The following is a 22837-nucleotide window of genomic DNA, read 5'->3' as shown; positions in this document are numbered from 1 at the left end:
TCCAAAAAGCTTCATATACTTGTTTCAAGATAAATTTTAAAAATTGAATAGTAAGATCTATGACTTTTTCAGAGATATGTTTAAAGATATTAATTGCTAATATTTTATGTTACACATTGAAAATATATAGGAAAATAAAACTCTTCACATCCCCATATGCCTCTTTACAATATTGCAAATGCTTTACAGGCCCGATTGAATGATAATGACAATAAAGATTCCTGCTTTAATTTAGTTTGGGTGGAGAAAAAGAACAAAAAGAATATTTCCTTCCTTTTATATGAAATATTATAGTTTTTCTTTGAAAGATACAAAAGAACATAACAACTTTTTTACAGTTTCTCTATTAAGTGGAAGTGTTACTTTCATAAGATGTGTAAGAGCTATTGAAGTATGCATGTATATTTTTCTCTTATTCTATTTTTCTGCAGCATGCTCTTACATCTCTAATCAAAAAAGCATTTCAGATACTTTAAAAGTACAAGGAACAACTTATAGTTCTGTAGAGAATTGTGGAAATGATACAGATAAGCTTAAGATTTTGGGTTCATACACACAACTCTTCTTGAACCAACTGTGAAAGTCACCATCCTGAGTGATAGGGCAGAAAGGAACTTGGTAAGTCTCATTCATTCATATTACAGTCAAAGTTACTTATTTTTAAAAGTGGGATGTAAAAAGCTTGAATACTCAGGGGCAAAATATTTCCCTTGTTTTTAAATTTGATATTCTACATACACAACTGATACAATCAATACGACAATACTTTTCTCCCATATGTTTGATAAATTATACTGTCTTCCAGTATTACTCTGAGATTTGTAGAGAATATGAATGGTTAACATACACCTAGCCGTATTTCTGCTAAATACAAGCAGGTGAGGAAACTCTAAGACTAGAAAACTCAACTCTGGCCTGCCTAAAGTATCTGGAATCATTTGACAGGTGCAAGGAACTGCTTTCGTCTGGGAATTCTGGAAAAAAAAACACATTATATTGGATTACAGCCTCAACCCTGTTTATGCCTTCATTGTAGCAAGAAAGCAAACAGGAGAGTTCGTCTCAAGAAGCCATGGCTCCTCTACTACTTTCTTTTTCACTGTGGAATCAACTATGACAGAAATCAGCACTTTCTTCTCCATGTTATGATGCTCTTGGCCTCAGCATTACTAATTAATCCAGTTCTTCAGGGTTCTTACCAGAATGGTCAACTTAAGAGTTCCAAGAAACTATTTTAATCATACAGTTCATCTCAGGGAGACCAATTCATTTTCTACAGACACAATGTCACTGTAACCACTACAGCTTACCAGTGGATAGGAACAATTTATGGCATTTGTTTTTGTGAAGAAACAGCTGGACTTTATCCTCAGAGCTACAAAGGTTGTATAGTCCCATGACCCTTAATTTCTCATTGGTTCAACTCCCCCAAGGTTTGTGCAATTATGCTACAAAACTAAACCTCACTGTAGCAATTCATTAAGTACAAATTACATCCAATTTTAGGGATAACACCTAGAAATGCCAGAATTTGATGGGTTGCTTAATTTTTCCAAATTTGCCAGAAGGCCATTCTTGGAAGCAGAAATAAAACAAAATCCTTCTCCACAAAGAACATGATAAGAACCATATACTACCTCAAACTTTTCATTAGATGCTGGCTTTCTAACTGTGAACCAGATATTGTTTGCAATGCACGAAGGGGACACTGATGGGAACAAAAATCCTGAAAGGAACTCTTTCTAGTATACTTTTCAGTCATATGAAATTTAAAAAAAAAATAGAACTCAAACATCAGCAAGCATCTGTATTTGCTTGCAGAAGCACCATAATGAGACAGGAAATGAAAAATTCAGACAATTTAAAATAAATTAAGTAACAAAGACACCGAAGTTTCTTGATTTAAGGAGAGGCATTATAGCTAGGAATTTTGGAAATGAATCTTAATTCTAAAAATGGGCTGGAGGCCTAAGGAGGAAAGCCTAGACCAAAAGCCAAGACCTCTTCAGGTTCAGGCAGAAGTAGCTGAAAACAGGATCCTGCCAGGTCCCCACCACCACCAGATGAACATACAAAATAATTCATGGAAATCACACATTTGGGTTTTTTTAATAATTACTATATTATCAAACACAATAGGAATCTACTCCCCACTTTTTCCTCTAATGTCAATGCCTGCCAGCATGCACTACAACAGTGATGTATAACATTAGGTATTTAGGGGGGACTTGTTCCAAGGTTAAAGGTTAAATACTTTGAGTAGGCATAAATATGACCTGGCTAGAATTCTGCCTGTAACAAAAATGGTATCCTGAGCACCTCGAGACAAGAGAGAACGAACTGGGAGATCTGCATAGTTATTCAGATATCCCAGATATTTAAAAGCTGGAGCTAGTAATATGTTGTCCATGGGTATCAATGGAAACCCATTACAGATTCCTTGCCTCCTGGGGAAAGGAGCACAAAGATAGGAAACAGAAGGAAGAGAGGAAAAAAAATTAGAAAAGGTCAGGAACTCTACCACAGAAAGAGCATGGAAGCATCAGCTAGGGACAGGCAAATAATAATAATGATAATGACAATTTATTAAACTTGTATGCTGCCAGACTCTCAGTGACCTTGAGTAGCTCACAACAATCAAAGAAATTACAATAATAGCAGCCAGAATAGATAGATCTTGGGGCAGGGGGTGTTTTCCCCCACCAAGATTGGAGACCTGCTGTAAATAGGACAATAACTGAAAATATGCCACTTCCAGACTGAGGTAAATAATAATCATATTAATCATAATTTATTAAATGTATTTGCCCAACCCCTAGCAACTCTGGCTAGATAGATAGATAGATAGATAGATAGATAGATAGATAGATAGGGCTCAGACGAATGCATCAGATTTTATTTTTTACCTGGATATACTGGTACGAAATGAAAGAGTTTCTGTCTTGTTTCAAATAAAATCCGTAAATTCTATTCTCAGAAAATGCACCTATTTTTACAGTTTATTTTTAAGATTAAGATTAAAAAAAAATCCAAAAAGAAACAGTAACAAATTTTCTCAACTTTAAAAAGTTAAATGCAAAGTGATCCTTGTTTCCTTAACAGTAAATCTGTGCCAAAGCCTTATTTCCTAAAAACCGTAGACATGAATACATGTTCTATTTTTTAAAAAAACCATTATTAATAAAAAGGAGAAAACAGGGTAGCAGTGCTATCCTAAGAGTGTATTTATAAGTAAACTAAATAGCATTTTTTGTGGGAAAAACTGCATGCATACATAAATAATATGCACACAACCCACTACTTCATTACACAGAAGAAAATACAGCAATTACTAGTAAAAGGGTTGGAGAGAATTCCTATGTATCTTACTTAATTCCCTATCTTGTTTAGTTACTCTTCCCGAAACAAGGGGACACTCTCTTGCAATTATCTGATATCTTTATTCTGTACAAATTTCTCCATGGTTTCGGAGCTGCCCAATTATTAAGGATAAATATGGGTGTCCTTAATGTAAGAGGCATGAACATGGAAAAGTTCAACACAGTGAAATATGACATGAATGGATTACACATTGACATCTTAGGTATCAGCAAACTGAAATGGATAGGAATTGAACACTTTCAGTCAGGAGATCATATTGTTTACTACTCAGGACATGAAAACAAAGAAAGAAGAGCAGCGCTTTCATAGGAAGGATAAAGCAAGAACAATACTTGGCTACAATGCAATCAATGATTACATCAAGTAGATTTCAATAATGAGATTATTTTGATTATTCCAGTTTATGCCCAACCACTGATTCATGAGTTTTATGGTCACATTAAAGTTGAAATTGAAAGAACATGCAAGCAAGATGTGCTGCTTATGGTTGGAGACTAGAATGCCAATGTTAGAAATATTAAGTAGGAAAATGTAGTTAGATTGTATAGGCCTAATGCCAATGTTAGAAATATTAAGTAGAAAAATGTAGTTAGACTGTATAGGAAACCAAAAAGGCTTGGAGGAAGAAACATCAATAATGTGTGCTGTGCTGATGACACTACTCTGAGTGCTGAAAATGAAAATGATCTACAAGCTCTAGTAATGAAATCAAGCAACCTAGTGACAAAATGGGAGTATGATTACATATAAAGATCAAACTAATGAAAATAGGTATAGCAATGAGGGTTGGAATTAAAAATGAAGACAGTGAATGGGGGACAGCTTTTGGCTTTTTGGATTGACTATCAATAGTAAAGGAAGCAGCAGTAAAGAAATATGCCATGGACAAGTACTTGATTAAATAGCAATGAAGGCCTTGGAAAATACATTCAGATGTCACGATATGTTTATACCCACAAAGATCAGAATTGTGCACACAATGGTTTTCTCTGTGATACTCTATGGAAGTGAAAGTTGGACTCTGAAGGAGCAGGATAGAAACAGGATTGATGCTTTTGATATTTGATGGTGGAAAAGAGTCCTGAGAATACTATGAATGGCCCAGAAAATAAACAAATGGATCACAGAACAAATCTCACTCAAGGCACAAATGACCAGGTCATTTAATAAAGAACAAAGAACTCCCCCCCACCCAGTTTAAAATCCAGTGCAGCAACAAATCATGTTAAATGCTAGCTTATCTGCACAAATGCACAAATAGAAAGACAACTGAAATGGAATCACTTACAGCAACGATGGGTGCATGGTTCAAAGACTTGGAGAATATCTACCTATGTGGTTGCTTAATGCTGACATTGACCCGTTGGCACATAATCAATCAATGTGTGTGCCTGCTCTGTGTGGGGTGAAATCTTCTATTTTCACTTTTATTTCTGTCCTTCCCCTCCTCAAATCCATTAGAAACATTTTTGGGCTCACATATGGTGATTCTTGTTATGATATAAGAGGTAAGACCTCATTCTTGCCCTTTTAGGAGAGAAAGATTATGGAACTCACAGGTTATGCCTGCCTGAACAAGCTACAAAGTAAAGTAAGTTGCTGTCCTTAATATATCTATATGTTAAAAAAATATAGATATAACCATATAATTAAAATATAAAAACATATTAAAAAAAAACCAAAGAGCTCCCCCCTAGTTTAAAGTCCAGTGTAGCAACAAATCATGTTAAATGCTAGCTTATCTACACAAATACATTTGCCGGCCAGTAGAAAGACAACCGAAATGGAAGCAAGCCATTAATTAAAAACTAAGAAGTCAAGCAAAAAGCTGTGCCCAACTGCATATCATTTGGGATCCAGAAAAAAGTTCATCTTGAATGTTTTGGAAACTCCATGAAGGATACAAATTTTTCCCAGCTTGACTCAGGTAAGAGGAGGTTTTGTAAAAGTAATTAAGTAATACCTACTCACCTGTCATGGATGGTGCTACCTTCCTTTGTCCTTTATGGTCCACAGTACCTTCATATGCCACTGTAACATCATAAATTGCATCTATGTAGCTCTTCATGGAATCAACAGCAACATGAGTGGCCTTCACCCGTGGAGTAAGAACGTGTTTTAATACTGAGAGTCCTAACCAAGAGGAAAGGTATAGGGAAAAGGATTTAGCAGGTTGCACAGGAAAAATGATAACATCTCTACATCCTTCAGGTGACAGCTGTAAAGTCAGTCATCAATTCCTGCTTTTCCCTAGACCCAAACTAATGTTTTTATTTTTCTTTTTTAACCCTGAAGGAGAATTATCACATGTCTGCCCAGCATCAATGATCAATTCGGTGAATCTTGGGGCATATTCTAAAGTGCCAGATCTGCTAAATCTCCAAGACACACATTTAATTTGCAAAGAAGACACCCAAACTTTCTCTGCTCACTGAAGAGAAAGATCTGTTGTGGCAAAAATATTCTTCAGTAACTTACTATCACATTATGGAACACAAAATATACATCCAAAGAGTCCAAATATGAACATGTTAAATAAGTGACATGTGAATGAAACGTCATTACAAATCTACATCTATATTTATATTATGTATTATTATGTATTTTGTACATATTACTAATATCTGTAAAGTGTCTAGAAATCTATTTTGGACTGAGGTAGTGGATAAATTGCATAAGCAAAAATAAATAATTTTATGTAGCCAATCCCGTAGCATCACTAACATCACATTATTAAATCTTTTCTTTGTGGGGTCCTTCAGGGCTCTACTCTCTTTCTGCTCCTTTTAATATCAACATAAAACTGCTGGATGAGGTCATCTGCTGGTCAACCAATATGCTGATAATACCCAGTTATACATCTCTTAGGCCAATCAAATGATACCAAGATTCTTCCTCAGGGTCTGAAAGCTTGCGTGTGTGTGTGGGGTATCTGGATGGGGAAGAACAGGCTTCAGATGAGCGTAAGCAAGACCAAATGGCTGTGGGCTTTAGGGTCACCTGGCTCTGGAGATTTTCCACCTTTAGTTCTGGAAGGGGTTGCACTCTCTCAGATATAAATGGTGGACAATTTGGGGGGGGGGTCTCTTGGACAGTGGGCTCCTGCTGGAAGGGCAGGTAGCAGCAGTGTCAGGGAGGGCCTTTGCACAAATCCATCTTGGGCATCAATTTTAATACTTGATACCCATGCTGGTGGATGACCTTGCTCAGCAGCTTCACATAGAGATGAAATAGGAAGGACAAGAGTGTCAAGCCCTGTAGCATCCCACAGTGAAGGGTTCAGGACATGACCATCACTGACTGGAACCTCTCCTTCATGAAGGAGGAGAAATCACTGTAAAACAGTGACTCCCAACCCTCAGAGGAGGTCCAATAAGGCGCCATGGGTCAACGGTATCAGGATCAGGATAACTGCACTACCCCTATCATAAGCTGGGGCTTTAAAAAACATCTTTGGGAAGAGTGGAGATTCTACTACCCCCAAAATCCTGGCTCTAACAGCTTAGTATTTGCCACATGACACTACATTTCAAGAAAACCACTTGTAATCTATTTCCTTCCACTTCATCTTCAGAAGTGTTTTTTAGCAGAAAAGTGGGAGAAAAATATTTTAAATAAATGGAATTCTGTCACGCTTGTCTTTTCATCTCAGTCACCTTGTTTTCCTTACTTTCCTTATCAGCATATGACTGACTATCTGCAATGACTTTTGGTAGCTCTGGATTGTAAACTGCTCCTTCTGGAAAAATCACAAGGTACATCTGTGGAATTACACACACACACACACACACACATATATATATATGTACAAACAGTTTTATTAAGTTAAACAATTTACCATTAAGACTGAGAACTGAATGACAAGTAAGTTGTAAGACTGAGCTTCCATGAGGTTGCTCCAGTCAAAAGTCTCTTTTTCTTCCAGCCCTGCATAACACAATTGTGCTCCTATCAGTTCTCACAAGTGTAATTTGTAAATAATGCAGAGCTAAGCCAGAGTTACTGCATTAAAGCAAAACTCAGTTCATTTAACATCACCTTTTCATCAATTGTGAATTATTTGGACAATAAGATCAATGTATCAAAACTCCTTTTTTCCCTTTAATTTGCATTCTTATTCTCCTTGCTGGTAAAAAAAATACAACTATGCATCAGTCATTACCTTAACTTTTCATGAATATAAACTTGCATTAATGTTTTGCCACTACTGTTGCTTAGGGTTGTTTAAAAGGGGTATATATCACCCTTAAACAGAATTCTCAAAATGTTTAAAAGAATGAGTTTCTTCAGTTTTAAATATCTTAATCAAAATGTTTCCTGTATAGTATATATAATATATACTGTAAAGTATACATTAACTCTATATGTCAGTCGCAAAGTGACATATAAAGCTGCACTGAACATTCTATGGATCATGGTAGAAACGTAAAGAAACCATTCTGAAAGAAGTCCATGCAGCGTTATCAATCCTTGTTTATTTCTACCAATAATACAGAATTAACTCCTCCAAGATCTAGATGGTCCTGACTCCATTGGCCTTTCGCAAGGCATTAAAAGACCTGGATGCTTCCACAGGTGGTTTGGATTGGAAGATTAAGTGACTCCTGCTGGCTGGTGGTTTGGTTGTTGTCTCCATGACCAAAATAGATTTTTTTTTTTTACCCCGGCACGGGGTATATATTTTCTTTTTATATTGTTTATAAATTGCGTTGCATTGCTTTGGTTTTAATTTTTTGTAAGGCACCCAGTCACTATGGGAGATGGGTAGCTATGGAAATTGTTCAAATAAATAAAAGTACATAAATAAAAGCTATTTTGGGTAGTAAAAGAAAAAGGTAGAAGATGATGTATCAAAATGTGATTTGATGCTAAAGCAATAAGTCCTATGCTTTTCTACTGCTATTTTCCCATAATCCATCTAGTTATTCTAGATTTGCATCAAGTCATAGTTCACTGTAGTTATCATAGCAGATCATCATTTAAGTTTCTTCTAAAAACCAGGATCAAACTGCAATGATATAGAAGTTACGGATGACTGCAAGCAAGCTGAGTCCAGAAGAGATGAAAATAATGGCTATTCTTGATAAGCATTTGTCAAAGCAATATTCTGTATCTTTAAAATATTCATTAAAAAGCCTTTGAACCTTACATGTGTGGCCAAAAGGACTCAGATAAATTCAGGCTTTCTCACCAATATAAAGTTTGTTTAATTTAGATTAAGAGGTGGTAGCCTAATTTTTCTATACAAACAGTTTTGTATCCTAATACCAGGACTTTTCCTGGAAGATACAGATGTTTATCCTTCTAGCAACCAACCAGAGAGATCTGCTTAGAGCAACTGCTTGACTTCTTGGAAGGAAAGTATAAACCCAGCATTCCATTCTGTAGAAAAGGGGGAAAAGGGGAATTACGCCAATGAATTCACTCGTGTAGTTTGCCATTTTCATATCAGTTTATCTCACTTTTGTGGCAGCTGATATCACAAACACACAACTATAGGCATGCATACACACACACAGAATGTACATACGAAGTGGAAATCAATAAGCTTACTGGAGTTTTTGCTGTCATCTGGCTTTGTAATTTGTTCCTCATTTTCTTTTCATTAAATTTGGCACTTCGTTTCACGTACACTCCGCCATGCTAGTACATAAATAAATTGAAAATGTTTATAACTCTAAATGATTCATAAAACAGTATTTTGATATTCTAGAATAAAAAATTTAAAGTACCAGCATTTTACCCTGCTGTAGAATAAGCAGCTTTCCATGCTCTTAAGTTTGACTTTGCAAAGATAGGAACGTGCAGATTTTTTTTTTTTTAATTTTGTAAAAAAAATTCTATTCAAAAAAATAGGAAACAGAGAAAAAATGTACTTTTTGACCCAGAGATACTTGATTCTATATGGATGCTAGTCAAGGAACATTTCTCTAAGTGTGGGAATTTTTCTTTGGAATACAAAGCACCTAATGAGATCACTTATGTTTCAGCAAACTGTTAAAATTGAATTACTACTGAATGTATCATATTTACATACATACGTCTGCTTTTAATAATGTTCATCCATTAACAATAGAATGCTCACAGAATGTATACTCCTTATTCCTGCAGGCCACCATATCTCAAAACACGCTCTATGTTGTCTCACAGCACATTTTATGAGGGTGTGAACTAGGAAGGAAAGCCCTGTTGTATAAGTCCGTTAATAATGGGTGTAGCCCAGATCTGTAAAAGACTATTGTTGATTATATATACTAAGTTTTTTAATGCTCTTATAATGAAGTATTTTGGAATGATCTCTCCAAGACGAATAAAGACAGAAGCTGGTGAGCTTTATCAACACCAAATATTTTCACTTAAAATATACAGTACTGATGATTTCATGAATGCTGCTTTACATAACAGCTAATGCAAAGATTGCTTTATTATACCAAGAGTTAACAAAATATTTTTACCACCAGGAGAAGCCAGGGTAAAAAAGGCTTCATTTCTTATTTTTTATGAACATCCCTCAGATGTTCACCCAGTCTCATTCTATTATTATGTTGCTAAGGAGCCAAGCTTATCAAGCCAGCTTATTAGAGTTGTACAAAGCTTTAAGGAAAAGCTTCACTTCAACAAATGTTTATGGGAAGTGCTCCTTGGAAGCAGCTTTCCAAAGCAATATCTCTACAAGCTTCCCTGCCCATTCTGGCTTCCAAAAAAACAAGCAAAACTGGAACATTACTTTGTGTCACTCAAACCTTTTGAATGGCAGTTGAAGTAGACAGTTGCCTTCGTTGTGGGAAACACCTCATTTTGGCAAAGATTAGCTGCCTCATACAGGTGTACACTTAAACATCAAAGAGCAAACATAAACAAAGCTTTATCTGCTGGTCCTAATAAAACTCTAAAACAAATGGAACACTTGGGAGGTCATCAGTCTCTTTTCTACCTCATTTGCAAAAAAAAAAAAAAAAAAGCAAGGCTGTCAGTTATTGTTATTTATGTTGGATCCTATAAACTTGACTCTTTCCAGAAATCAGTAAGACAACATTCAAAGGCAAGACTACTATTATTATAGTTGGTTTTAATCTAATGTAAAAGATGTGTGGCCATTCCTTCATTTGTAATATCTGGAAAATTGCACAGTAATATAATGTTCCACTCCACCGTCAATTTTTAAGCCGTGAAAGCATAAAGATAACAAAAAAGAAACCCCCAAATGAGTCAAATTGCTTCCAGGTTACCCAATCCGATTTTGTGTCTGGAACTGGTAAGTTAAGTTCGCCCATTGTCTAATAAAAGCAGAAATACTGTATAATTTTTTTTAAAAAAAAAGAGCCATCAGAAAGAAAAAAAATGAAGTTTTTAAAATGGATTAAATATGTTTCTCCTTTAAAATCAGATTTTTTAAAAAGCATCCATAATTTTGTAACATAGGGACCTCATATTAAATGTGCGAATATTCACTTATTAATCTTTGTTTTGATACTTTGACATCTTGCTATTTTGGTGGTTGTTGACCAGTAGAAGAGATGATATTTTGAAGCAAATGGTACAACTAAAGATCATGCCCCCTGTCCACAATGATCTCACACCAATCCAACGTGTTGACCTTGGGAAGATCAATGGTAATCTGATAATAAGTGCAGACTAGCCCATCACTAAATGTAATACCTCCATTTCTTCACCGGTGCTTTACTTAAATGTATTTATTCCATTCCCTCCTACTCCCACTTTTTTTGTGTTATGACTGTGGTGCCATATTCAGTATGGCAGAGCTCGAAAGGATTAAGACTGCAGTGAAAAATTCATAGAGTCCAGAATCAGAATCAAGTGCATTCAACCTATTTCTTCTGCCTCAAAAGTGAGGCTCCAGCCAAATATGATGCATTTCCCTAGAAAATCTAACTGAGGGTAACGACAAGGCCAGAAATCAAAAATGCTTGAACAGGTTTCAGAGATGAAAGTACTGTACAGTGGGGCAAAAAAGTATTTAGTCAGCCACCAATTGTGCAAGTTCTCCCACTTAAAAAGATGAGAGAGGCCTGTAATTTTCATTATAGGTATACCTCAACTATGAGAGACAAAATGGGGAAAAAAATCCAGAAAATCACATTGTCTGATTTTTAAAGAATTTATTTGCAAATCATGGTGGAAAATAAGTATTTGGTCAATATCAAAAGTTCATCTCAATACTTTGTTATATATCCTTTGTTGGCAATGACAGAGGTCAAACGTTTTCTGTAAGTCTTCACAAGGTTTTCACACACTGTTGCTGGTATTTTGGCCCATTCCTCCATGCAGATCTCCTCTAGAGCAGTGATGTTTTGGGGCTGTCGCTGGGCAACACGGACTTTCAACTCCCTCCAAAGGTTTTCCATGGGGTTGAGATCTGGAGACTGGCTAGGCCACTCCAGGACCTTGAAATGCTTCTTACGAAGCCACTCCTTCGTTGCCCGGGCGGTGTGTTTGGGATCATTGTCATGCTGAAAGACCCAGCCACGTTTCATATTCAATGCCCTTGCTGATGGAAGGAGGTGTTCACTCAAAATCTCACGATACATGGCCCCATTCATTCTTTCCTTTACACGGATCACTCGTCCTGGTCCCTTTGCAGAAAAACAGCCCCAAAGCATGATGTTTCCACCCCCATGCTTCACAGTAGGTATGGTGTTCTTTGGATGCAACTCAATATTCTCTCTCCTCCAAACACGATGAGTTGAGTTTAGACCAAAACATTCTACTTTGGTTTCATCTGACCATATGACATTCTCCCAATCCTCTTCTGGATCATCCAAATGCTCTCTAGCAAACTTCAGACGGGCCCGGACATGTACTGGCTTAAGCAGGGGGACACGTCTGGCACTGCAGGATTTGAGTCCCTGGCGGCATAGTGTGTTACTGATGGTAGCTTTTGTTACTTTGGTCCCAGCTCTCTGCAGGTCATTCACTAGGTCCCCCCGTGTGGTTCTGGGATTTTTCCTCAGTTCTTGTGATCATTTTGACCCCACGGGGTGAGATCTTGCGTGGAGCCCCAGATCGAGGGAGATTATCAGTGGTCTTGTATGTCTTCCATTTTCTAATTATTGCTCCCACAGTTGATTTCTTCACACCAAGCTGCTTGCCTATTGCAGATTCAGTCTTCCCAGCCTGGTGCAGGTCTACAATTTTGTTTCTGGTGTCCTTTGACAGCTCTTTGGTCTTGGCCATAGTGGAGTTTGGAGTGTGACTGTTTTGAGGTCGTGGACAGGTGTCTTTTATACTGATAACAAGGTCAAACAGATGCCATTACTACAGGTAACGAGTGGAGGACAGAGGAGCCTCTTAAAGAAGTAGTTACAGGTCTGTGAGAGCCAGACATCTTGCTTGTTTGTAGGTGACCAAATACTTATTTTCCACCATGATTTGCAAATAAATTCTTTAAAAATCAGACAATGTGATTTTCTGGATTTTTTCCCCCATTTTGTCTCTCATAGTTGAGGTATACCTATGATGAAAATTACAGGCCTCTCTCATCTTTTTAAGTGGGAGAACTTGCACAATTGGTGGCTGACTAAATACTTTTTTGCCCCACTGTATATGTTCATGTTATAATCTTTTATACTTCTTCTGAAGTAAATTCCAATAGAATCCATTCCATGTAAAACTTCAACTGGAATAGCACTTTCCTGATCAACTCTATTGTTATTTTCCATATGCTCTGGTTTCTCTTCACAGCATATATTTAAATATATGTATATATATTTCTACTCCAGATATACCATAATTTTATCCACTGTATTGTGTATGCAAGAATTGTTTGGAAGCGGCATGAAATTGTGTGTCAAAAAATATTTTTTAAGATCTGTTACTAATTTTTAAGCATTGTCATATTCCTCCTCCAATGATTTAAGGACCTCTTTTGTAGATCAAAACCAAACCAAAACTCAGATGGGTTTACTAGCATGCTTTCCTTGAACTAACGGTCTGTTTTCTGCATATTCGGAACATACACATATTCCACAACAGGATGTTTACTGGAGGTAGGAAACATACATTCCATCACAATTCTGTAATTAACTGTCACAGGAAAATTTTAGTTGAGTGCGAGTGACATCACTACCACAGCATCAACAGGAAGAAGAGGAAGTGTTTTCATGTTTTTGCAGATTTGGCATAGGGTTCGGGCATAAAAGTGAGAATAAAATATACGTATCACTCGGCATTGCAGATTTCTCATAATTCAGTATTATTTCTTAAATACCAGCAAGCACTGTTTCCAGCTCTGAGTTATTAATGCGGTCACTGAATTATCCTAGTTGTTGCTCTCCAAACAGCATAAAAACGTATTTTTCTCAAATCTGCACACCGTGTTTTAAAGAAAAAAATTACTTTTGTGTCATGATCATGTACTGTATTAATGGATGGTTTAGAATATTAATATTCAGAAAGATTAAACTGGAAAGATAGATAAGAACAACAAAAGATACTGTAACATCCCAGTAAATTGGATTCCTTTTAAACTGCAGATATGAGAGAATAGAAGAGAAAGAACAATCCAGATAATGTGATCTATGAATTAAATACTTCTGTGAGTTTTATAGTATATAAGACTTCTACCATTTTAAGGCATATAGGATATCAAGCTGGTCACAATCAGTGGTGAGAGGACCATCAGCTGCCTGTCAATGTAGGAAACAGGATGTTGGATTATAGAGATCTTTTGGTGGGATCAAGCAGCCGCAACATTTAATGTACTTTATCTGTTTCCCCTTCCCTTCAGGAAGAAAAAAAAAAAACTTCCATGCAACAGCTAATTCCACTGTAGCTACATAGGCAAGGGGAAAGACAGTGTGACCTCACCCATTGGCCAAATGCATGCACAGTTAAAAACTACCGTATTTTTAAAATGAATGCCAGACAGTTTTACCCTATAGCAACAGATCTAGGGTGAATTTAAAAATGCAATCCTTCTGTTCAGGGGCAAGGGAACGACTATCAGTAATGAATAGTCCAGGCAGTAGCTCGAAGGCATGCGTACACACACACACACACACACACACACACAAATTTGATAACCAGCCACTCTGTATCTAACTGAATTACAATAGGGAAACTGCATAAAAATATTAGATGAACATTGCCAAATTCTTGCCAAATAAAAGGGGGATTCATCCATTTAAATCACTGCAGTTGAATTTTGCTAAGTGTATCTGTAACTTTCAACCACTCTAAAGAAACCTTGATAGTTTACTAGGATGAAATCCACATGAAGTTCAACTAGAGGAACAAAACAGCAAAAGAACGGAAGAATGTATGCAAGTAAATAATTCATACATGAGGAAGAATGGGTTTTTTGTGATAGAGACCTAATACAGGAATAATTATCCCATTCCCTACAAGAAAGGGGACCACATAAGCTCCTCAAATTACAGATCAATTAGCCTTATTAATATTGCTGCTAAATTATAAACTAGACATCTATTACATAAACTGGGAGACTGACTCAAAGAGAATAATACGCTACTGAAAAAGACTCAGTTTCTTTCAAATCTTTTGTCAATGGTGTTGACACTTGTAGTATATCCAGTATCTGTTGAACTGCTTTGGTTCATTCTTCTGTAAGACAATTCTATTTTCCTATTATTCCATGAATATGTACGGCTTTACCTGTGTCAGACATTAACATTAATGAAATAGATGTTAACATTAAGGTAAATTTCTTACATGGGAATCCTAAATATGTTTGGTTTAGTGGCTACCTAGACTGTAAACGATACCAACTTGCCTGGTAGTGAATGAATACAATGTGGTCTCTCTGAGTAAATCTAATTAGGATTGCAATACTTAGCATTTTCTAGGGCAGTAGTCAAGTTACTCTCTTGCAGCAAAATGAAAGTAACGTAGCAACTTTTGCCATTCATTATGATTTATTATGATTAGATTTATGTTAAGGCGAGTTACAAATAAGGAGGTGAGGGTGGAGTGGCAGTAGCATTAAACCAGACTGAAAACCAAGCATACATTTCTTCTCTAGCATACAAACAAAATCAGTTACCTTGATCAGTAAAATAGTCTTTTATTTCTTTTCTTTCAAAATATGCAATAGTAATTCATTGTTAAGATAGAATTACTATATTATTTATTTATAGTTCTTATGCCCTATGCTTCAGTAACAAAAGACCTCAGAGATCGTTTACTGGGGATGATATTTTACTGAAACTAATGGGATTTACTTCTAAATAGATGCAGAATCAATTGTATCAAAAATAAGCAGTAATTGCTAGTTACTTTACAGTACTACACACTTTTCTGTGAGAGGGGCGGCTATATGATAAATAAAGAGCTGCATAACATCAATTTTTCTCAACTATCTTGCTATTAATAATATTGCTGATGTCTTTTTATTGTACTTGTTTTAATATGTTGGTTTAACAATTCTTTTTATTGTGCACCACATAGAGTCCCTTTTCTTTGCGATGGGTGGCTATAGAAATATGATAAATAAAATTACAGAAACAGAATTAAGATTTACCTGAGAAAAATACCACCCGTACAAAGGAAGCCACTTTAATCCGTCTTTCAAAACGTATCGAATATGTCCAAGAGCATTTTGCCTGATGGCCAACATGTCTGCTATAATCCAGTCAACTGCAAAGCCAAAACACAAATATTTACAAACGTAATACATCCTTGGCATATGGAATACCGATTCTCTTTCCTGAAAAACAAATGCTGCTAATGAACATGGATTGAGCTTCTTAGCTACAAAGTAAAATAAGCTCTTTCCACAATCCCATTCCTTCTCTTTTTGTCTTTTAACTTTCCATTCTCCATTTATTTCTCAGTTCTCAATAGAAAAGTTTTAAATGTATACAATTTGTTAATCTGCTGCTATTTAATCCACTTCACTAAGGCTAAGACTGCCAACTCATTTTAATATAATACAGAACATGGTAGATATAGACTGTCATTCTACAAAATGTGCTTTTAAAAGCTGAACTAGAAAAGAGAGGGTATTTTAAAAACTATCTCCAAGTATCAGACGCAAAATTATTTAACTACCTTGAATAGATTACAAAATGAATATTTAATGTTGGATCACAATAAACAGCTAATCAGTGATACAAAAGGATCTTCTGGTCCAGGAGTAGCTCATATACTCCACAACTTGTTAGTTTAGAGCTTATTTGCACCTGAGCCAATTAACACAATTACTATTTCACAAAGCTAACACTTGAGCTTGAGGGCAGGTGGTTATGAACTGGCAGAAATTCTTGCTTTTTGCACAACTTCCTGGTTCTCCCCCTCTCTGTTAAAGCAAAGTAACCACCAGAAGCTGTGATGCCTTATCACCACTTCACCCAGCTTCTCAAGACAAGAAGAAAGAACAGGCTGGGTGCCATTTTTCTGCTCCCCACTGGTTACCTGGAGACAGCAATCATTGGCTCATGGGGAAAACTCAGTGTTGTAAGAACAGCAACAGGAAGGACAGTTGTAGGCTGGTACAAGTGGCTTCTGATAGTTTGTGGGTGAAGCCAGAGGCTGAGTGGAAATGTCCTTAGACAGATCTCTTCCACAGAGGCAAAGACTTGTGTGTGTAAGGTGGTTTATCAATAAAACTAATACCAAAAAGGAAACTTGGGGGGTTGTGACAGAATCCAACTGTAGTTTTACATTTGTAGAAAGTGCTTCTACTACTAGAAGATTGCAACCAAACTTACCAATCTTATCTGACTCCTGTATCCCTTTGAACTTCTTTCCATGCTATTCTATAGAGTCCCCGAACTTTCAAAGTAACTTTTCAGTACAGACAGGCAATTACAAAGAGCAGGGAGGAACTGGAGAAAATTAGGTATCTCATCTTGCAGGAGCATCAAAGATTGTCAGGAAATGAATGAGCCTGATTTTGGTGATAAGAATCTTAAAAGCCTCACTGTATGTAGAAAACTTGCCCTTTTCAATCAGAATTCTATCATATCTTACACATACAATAAATTAGTATGTAACCCAAATATTTAATTATGGAGAGTTTAGTCTGAATATTTCTACATAGTTCTACTTCACTCCTTATATGTTTTTAATTATTTACATCACATAAAATATCTCATAGAGAAAGCAACCATATACAAACCTGTAGTTTGATGATTTGATATATATACCACATTCTCTTTACTTTTTGGCAAATCACCATATAGAATTATCTGGGGGGGAGAGAAAGTACTTAGTTAGCTTAATTATATAAACACAAATTTAAAATCAGAGGCCAAACATTCCATTTTTTGAATGTTCTTTTGAAGAGGAAGAATGTTAATTATTCTTCTGATTCCCTTTTCCGTCTCAATGCAGTGTTGGTCCGCTGCTTAAATTATGTGTTATTCTACTGATTCCACATCTACGTTTAAACACAAGAGTCTGAATCTATATAAGCGAAGGTACTAACACATATACAGGCTTAATCTATGCTTTCTAACAGTAGAGTTTAAAATGAAATCATATTTTAAAAATCATGTCTTCTCTTGCAAAAGTAATCATGTGTATGGTAATACAGTTAAGCCACGATGCACTCCTGTTATGTGTATTAATAATTCTTAGAGATAGTTTATCTTTTCTAGCTTCTCCCTCCTTACGGACACAGAGGAGTAACAAGCATAATCCAAGAGTAAAATTAAGCTTTCCACCTCTGTCAGGTTTCTGAAACTATAGGATAGTAGATGTTTCTAAATTGATAAAGAAAACCAGTATTATCAAGGTAGACATATTTTCCTTACGATACATTATTTACATAAGAGCCACTTTGGCGTACTATAGTGGTTAAGGCACCAGGCTAGAAACTGGGAGACCGTGAGCTCTAGTCCCACCTTGGCCCAAGGCCAGCTGGATGACCTTGGGCCAGTCACTCTCTGTCAGCCCTGGGAAGCAGGCACAGCAAGCCACTTCTGAAAAACCTTGCCAAGAAAACTTCAGGAACTAGCCCAGGCAGTCGACAGGAGTCAAGACAGAATCAAAGGGACAAATCTCTCTCTCTCTCATATATACACACCCACACCCACACATTTACAAATAGTATATCAATGATTTATGCTATAAGAAATTTTCATATGCAATTTTGGCTACAAGTAGAAAGCTAATGCTAAACGCAGATGGGGGAAAGGTGGAAACCGTTAGAGGAAAGGGACAAGTCTAAAATTGCACAGGACAATAGGATACACAAACCTTTGACCTTTAGATCATTAGCTTCATTCAAGCTTGTTCAGTGAAGGGACCACCTGACATCTGCCTGATGATCTTACTGAAAGGAACATCTGTCTATTGGCAACAGTTCTGAAATGAGCAGCTGATTCTAAATACTTCTGCCTAAATGAATTTACGTTACTACAGGTTTTGCTGATTTCAGTGGCACTTGTTTTGAAAGAAGCATGTTTAAACACCAGGATACCATAACAACATTTCTACCATCCTAGTTGGCAAGGAGAAAATATAGGCACAAAGGAGAAAGTTAAAAAGAAACAATAGCTTCCTTGAAGGCTGAAAATAAAGGATAAAACCTGGTATGCATGTTAACGAGAAGATACAGCATTATAAGGACCAGTACTTTTGTTTTTAAAAGTAAAATAATATTTCCCTTGAAAAATAAACATTCGAGGATCCACAATATTTGGCCTAGCTTCCAAATGAGGCTGTTTTTGACTACCATATATTCCAAACCCTTTGCATATACAAAAAGACTTCAGGATAGGCTCATTTTTTGGTTTCCAATAGCACTGTTCCATTTTTACAGGAGCATATGAGTGTGTTCACATAATATGTTATAGTTGGTGTCTCAGTATATTATGCAAATCTAATCTGCGTGATTAATTAATAGTTCAATGTGTTGTGGAAACCTGAGAAAACGAGTTCAGTAAATGATGGGTCAGCATAAATTACAAATACTGTTTGTTGCTTGGTATGAAAAAAAAACCCCAAACAAATATTTTTACTTCTATAGTTTTTGCCACTCATGAAGAATTCAGGAAGAGGAGTTTTAAAGATAAGGAGGAAATTTACCACAGGTTTCCCACTCTGGAAAAATTTGCAGCACAGGTAGTCCTTATGACTACAATAGGGACTGGAAAATTAGTCGTTAAATGGTGTGGTCGTTAAGCAAGGCATCATATGACCACGCCTGATTTTACGATATTTTTTGTGGTAGTGATTAAGCAAATCAGATGGTCATTAACAGAATCACATGGTTCCCCATTGATTTTGTTTGTCGGAAGCTGGCTAGGAAGGTCACAAATGGCGATCACGTGACCCAGGGATACTGCAACCAATGTAAATACATGCCAGTTGCCAAGCACCCAGGTTTTGATCATGTGATGGTGAGGACACTGTAACAGTCGTAAGTACAAGGACCAGTTGTAAATCACATTTTTTTGCCCAATTGTAACTTGGTCACTAAATGAATGGTCGTAAGTCGAGGACTACGTGTACCCTTAAGTAATATCTTACTTAAGCAAATTCCCTTCTTTGATAGCTATGCATTTCTGGAGGATAGAATGACTCTACAATTTGGCTATGAAAGGAGGGGAAGCTGCTTAAGATGCTCCAAATTTGTACAGAGGTGGGAAATCTGTAGCCCACCAGATGTTGCTAAACTGCATGTTTAACTAATCATATTGATTAGCTAATCAGCTCATACACTATTGCTATGAGTTGGCATGCAGCAAGATCTGGAGACCCTGGCATTTCTCACTGTTACTGCAGTAAATAACTTCACCGCATGTAATAAACTCCCAGCTTCTTTCAAGTTTACCTGAATTCTCCTGAAGATGAAAACAGCAGAATACAGTTTAGCTTATCTTTTGCATGTCTATGACAAATTAATCACTCAACCCTATGAATATTTATACAAGGCTACATCCCTCTGACAATTCACAGCTGGACTATTCCAAATGAGTGTGGGTAAAATACAGCCTATGAGATACTAAAGGAGTAGCCCAGGGATGAATGGAGAAAGTATCAAGAATATTAAAATATTAAAAACAGAACACACATCCTAGCTTCATATTATTTATGGGGAAAGAAATTCTTGCTTCCAGTTTCAGTTTACTGCTTATAGAAGGATTGCTTCTTTAATGTGGGAAATTGGTAAATCAAAAATTAAATTGTAGAGCCCACCTATATATCTCTAAAATTGCCTAAAATCATAACATTTTAAAAACATACAGTAATTTGCAAATCATTGTTGTACATTCTTGCTTACATACAGCAAGATTCTAAGGTATGTAACAGCTGATGTACAATTTCACTGCCACAGCAGTTCATTGAATAGATTTAAATATCACTTGATGCTAGAGATGCTTATACTACTTCATAATTTAGGTGGGGTTATATCATAATCAAGAAACAGTCTTCTAAACTTATGGGAAAAACGTGTACGAAATAGAAAGCCTTCCTACAGTTCATCTTCCTGATATGCTAAGTTTTTGTGTGCCCAAAAGGTTACTGTGTTTCGCTTTTTGGTAGGCAAGAGTAGTTTCAGTCATCCAATTCCCCACTTGCAATTCGAAATCAGTGCAATCCAGAAACATAGCAAACTGTCCAGAAATCAACTAAAGGCATCCACTGTGTATGTAGCTTTAAGCATCTTACACTGCATCTCTGGAACAGAAATAATTAAAAGATTATGTAAATTGATGAAATTAAAGTTATTAATTTAAACTAAAATGGAGACTGTGGGAATGGAAGAAGTGGAAAGTATGTTGTAATCAAAAGTTGCAGTTCCTGCCTATCAGTGCCTCCAACAGTATATGCAGATGTGCAGATGAGACAGTTAAAAGTGGGAGTTAAAAGCAAGTTAAACCTATTGCTGATACCATGTAACTTCTGAAAATATTTTAATTAATCATCATATACATATTAAAAAGTTTAATGCAGTTTAATTCAGGATTATTACTCACAACATATACTTGCTCTGGAAAAATGGGGAGAAACTTTTAAAATCATGTTTGTGAAAAACTACACTGAACTTCATTGAAGAAGCTCCCTGTCCCCCAAGAACCGATGCTGCTTTTAGGGACAATTCTATGTCATTTATATTTAAATGGAAGCAGAAAGAACAGTGGCCTGACTGAAGTAGCTATCTTCACAATGACACTCTGTTAATTCAGGGATCAGCTCAGCCTATCTCACAGGATTGTTGTGCAGAAAAAAATGGAGGAAGGAGTGCTGTGTTCACGGCCTTAAGTTCCTATAGGAAACATGGGGTATAAACCTCAAAAACCAACAATCAAAAAATATAGTCTGTGGTTGAACCTCCAAACTTGCATGCACACCACCTACCAGCCTCTCTTTGCAGCTGTGACTAGATCATTGTGGAGATATCCAAGGAGACAGTGAACCCATGGTGTAGTGGGGTGGGGAAAGCAAAACCAATAAAGAGGGAGGGGGTAACATTTGTATGAATGCAAAAAACCCAAGAGATAGGGATCATCTGAGTAGGATCATCACACTTTCTCTTATATGGTCAGAGAGATACACTGTAGAGAAGGGAGGAAAATAAGGAATCTTGAAATCCCCGGGAGTAAAGCTTGTCTCCATGCAGATTTTATAGCTGGACCTGCCCCCTGACGAAATACTGATTTCAACAGGAAAAAAGGGTGCCCATTCTGGACCCAAGGAAGGAGCTCAGATTCTTAGGACCACCCCCTCTGCATTTGCTCACTTCCCAAACTCTCTTGCCAGCCAACCAACCTACTCCTGGTCAGGAACAGCAATCAATCAAATGGAGGCAAGATTGTTTCTTGCCGCTCTTTCCTTCCAGTTACTGGCCTATTGTCTCTTTTCGGGGCAGTGAAGAAAGCAAGTACAGTGGTACCTGGTACCTCCACTTACGAACGCCCCTACTTACGAAATTTTCGAGATACGACCAGCTCCGGCCCCAAAAATTTACCTCAATGTGCGAACTCCACCTTGAGGTACGGCCATTTTTCCACCCCGACAAGTGGTCTGCGGCCATTTTTCCGCCCCTGACACGTGGTCCGTGGGCATTTTGCTGCAGGCGCTTTTCCGCCTGACGCGCAGCACGCGGGTGCCAAAACAGATTAACGGTAACTACATTGAACCTTATGGGAAAATTTGCTTCGGGGTGCGACCAAATTCGGAGGGTAGAAAGGATTAACCGCATTTACATTGAACCTTATGGGAAAATTTACCTCGACTTGCAACCAACTCGACTTGCGAGCAGAGTCACGGATTAAGTTCGTAAGTAGAGGCACCACTGTACAACATTCAGACTGAAAGGCAAGCCAGTCCTTCCTCAGTGGTGCATCAATGATAACTGGGCCTTACTTTTATGCTACTCAGAAGAGCGGCAGGAGGACCAAGAAAAAAGCAGCTGCTAGAAGAAGCTGCTGCTGTATTTGCTACCTCACAGGTGCACAATGCCTCCTTTCTTCTTTGGGAAGCATGGCAGTGAGAACTGTGTCCACTGCACCAGCCAGAGCTCATC

General features: G+C 37.0%; 1 protein-coding gene across 1 annotated transcript in view; it reads right to left on the bottom strand.

The window, feature by feature from the left end:
• The window catches only part of LOC103050683 (1-acyl-sn-glycerol-3-phosphate acyltransferase epsilon), a 28516-nt gene that overhangs the window by 4709 nt on the left and 970 nt on the right, over positions 1-22837 (bottom strand). Inside the window, exons 2-6 of the mRNA XM_088136871.1 lie at positions 17480-17549; positions 15881-15996; positions 8935-9024; positions 7052-7142; positions 5353-5514 (exon numbers count right to left, since the gene is read on the bottom strand). Coding sequence (XP_087992997.1) covers positions 5353-5514; positions 7052-7142; positions 8935-9024; positions 15881-15996; positions 17480-17549 — 529 coding nt within the window. The remainder of the gene's footprint in view (positions 1-5352; positions 5515-7051; positions 7143-8934; positions 9025-15880; positions 15997-17479; positions 17550-22837) is intronic.

Source organism: Python bivittatus, unplaced genomic scaffold (genome assembly GCF_059951505.1).
Source record: "Python bivittatus isolate LINGU-HERP-01145 unplaced genomic scaffold, Pbiv_v1 ctg000020_np1212, whole genome shotgun sequence".
Classification (NCBI taxonomy): domain Eukaryota; kingdom Metazoa; phylum Chordata; class Lepidosauria; order Squamata; family Pythonidae; genus Python; species Python bivittatus.
The sequence above is the reverse complement of the archived record's forward strand: the minus strand, read 5'-3'. Positions and strand labels throughout refer to the sequence as shown.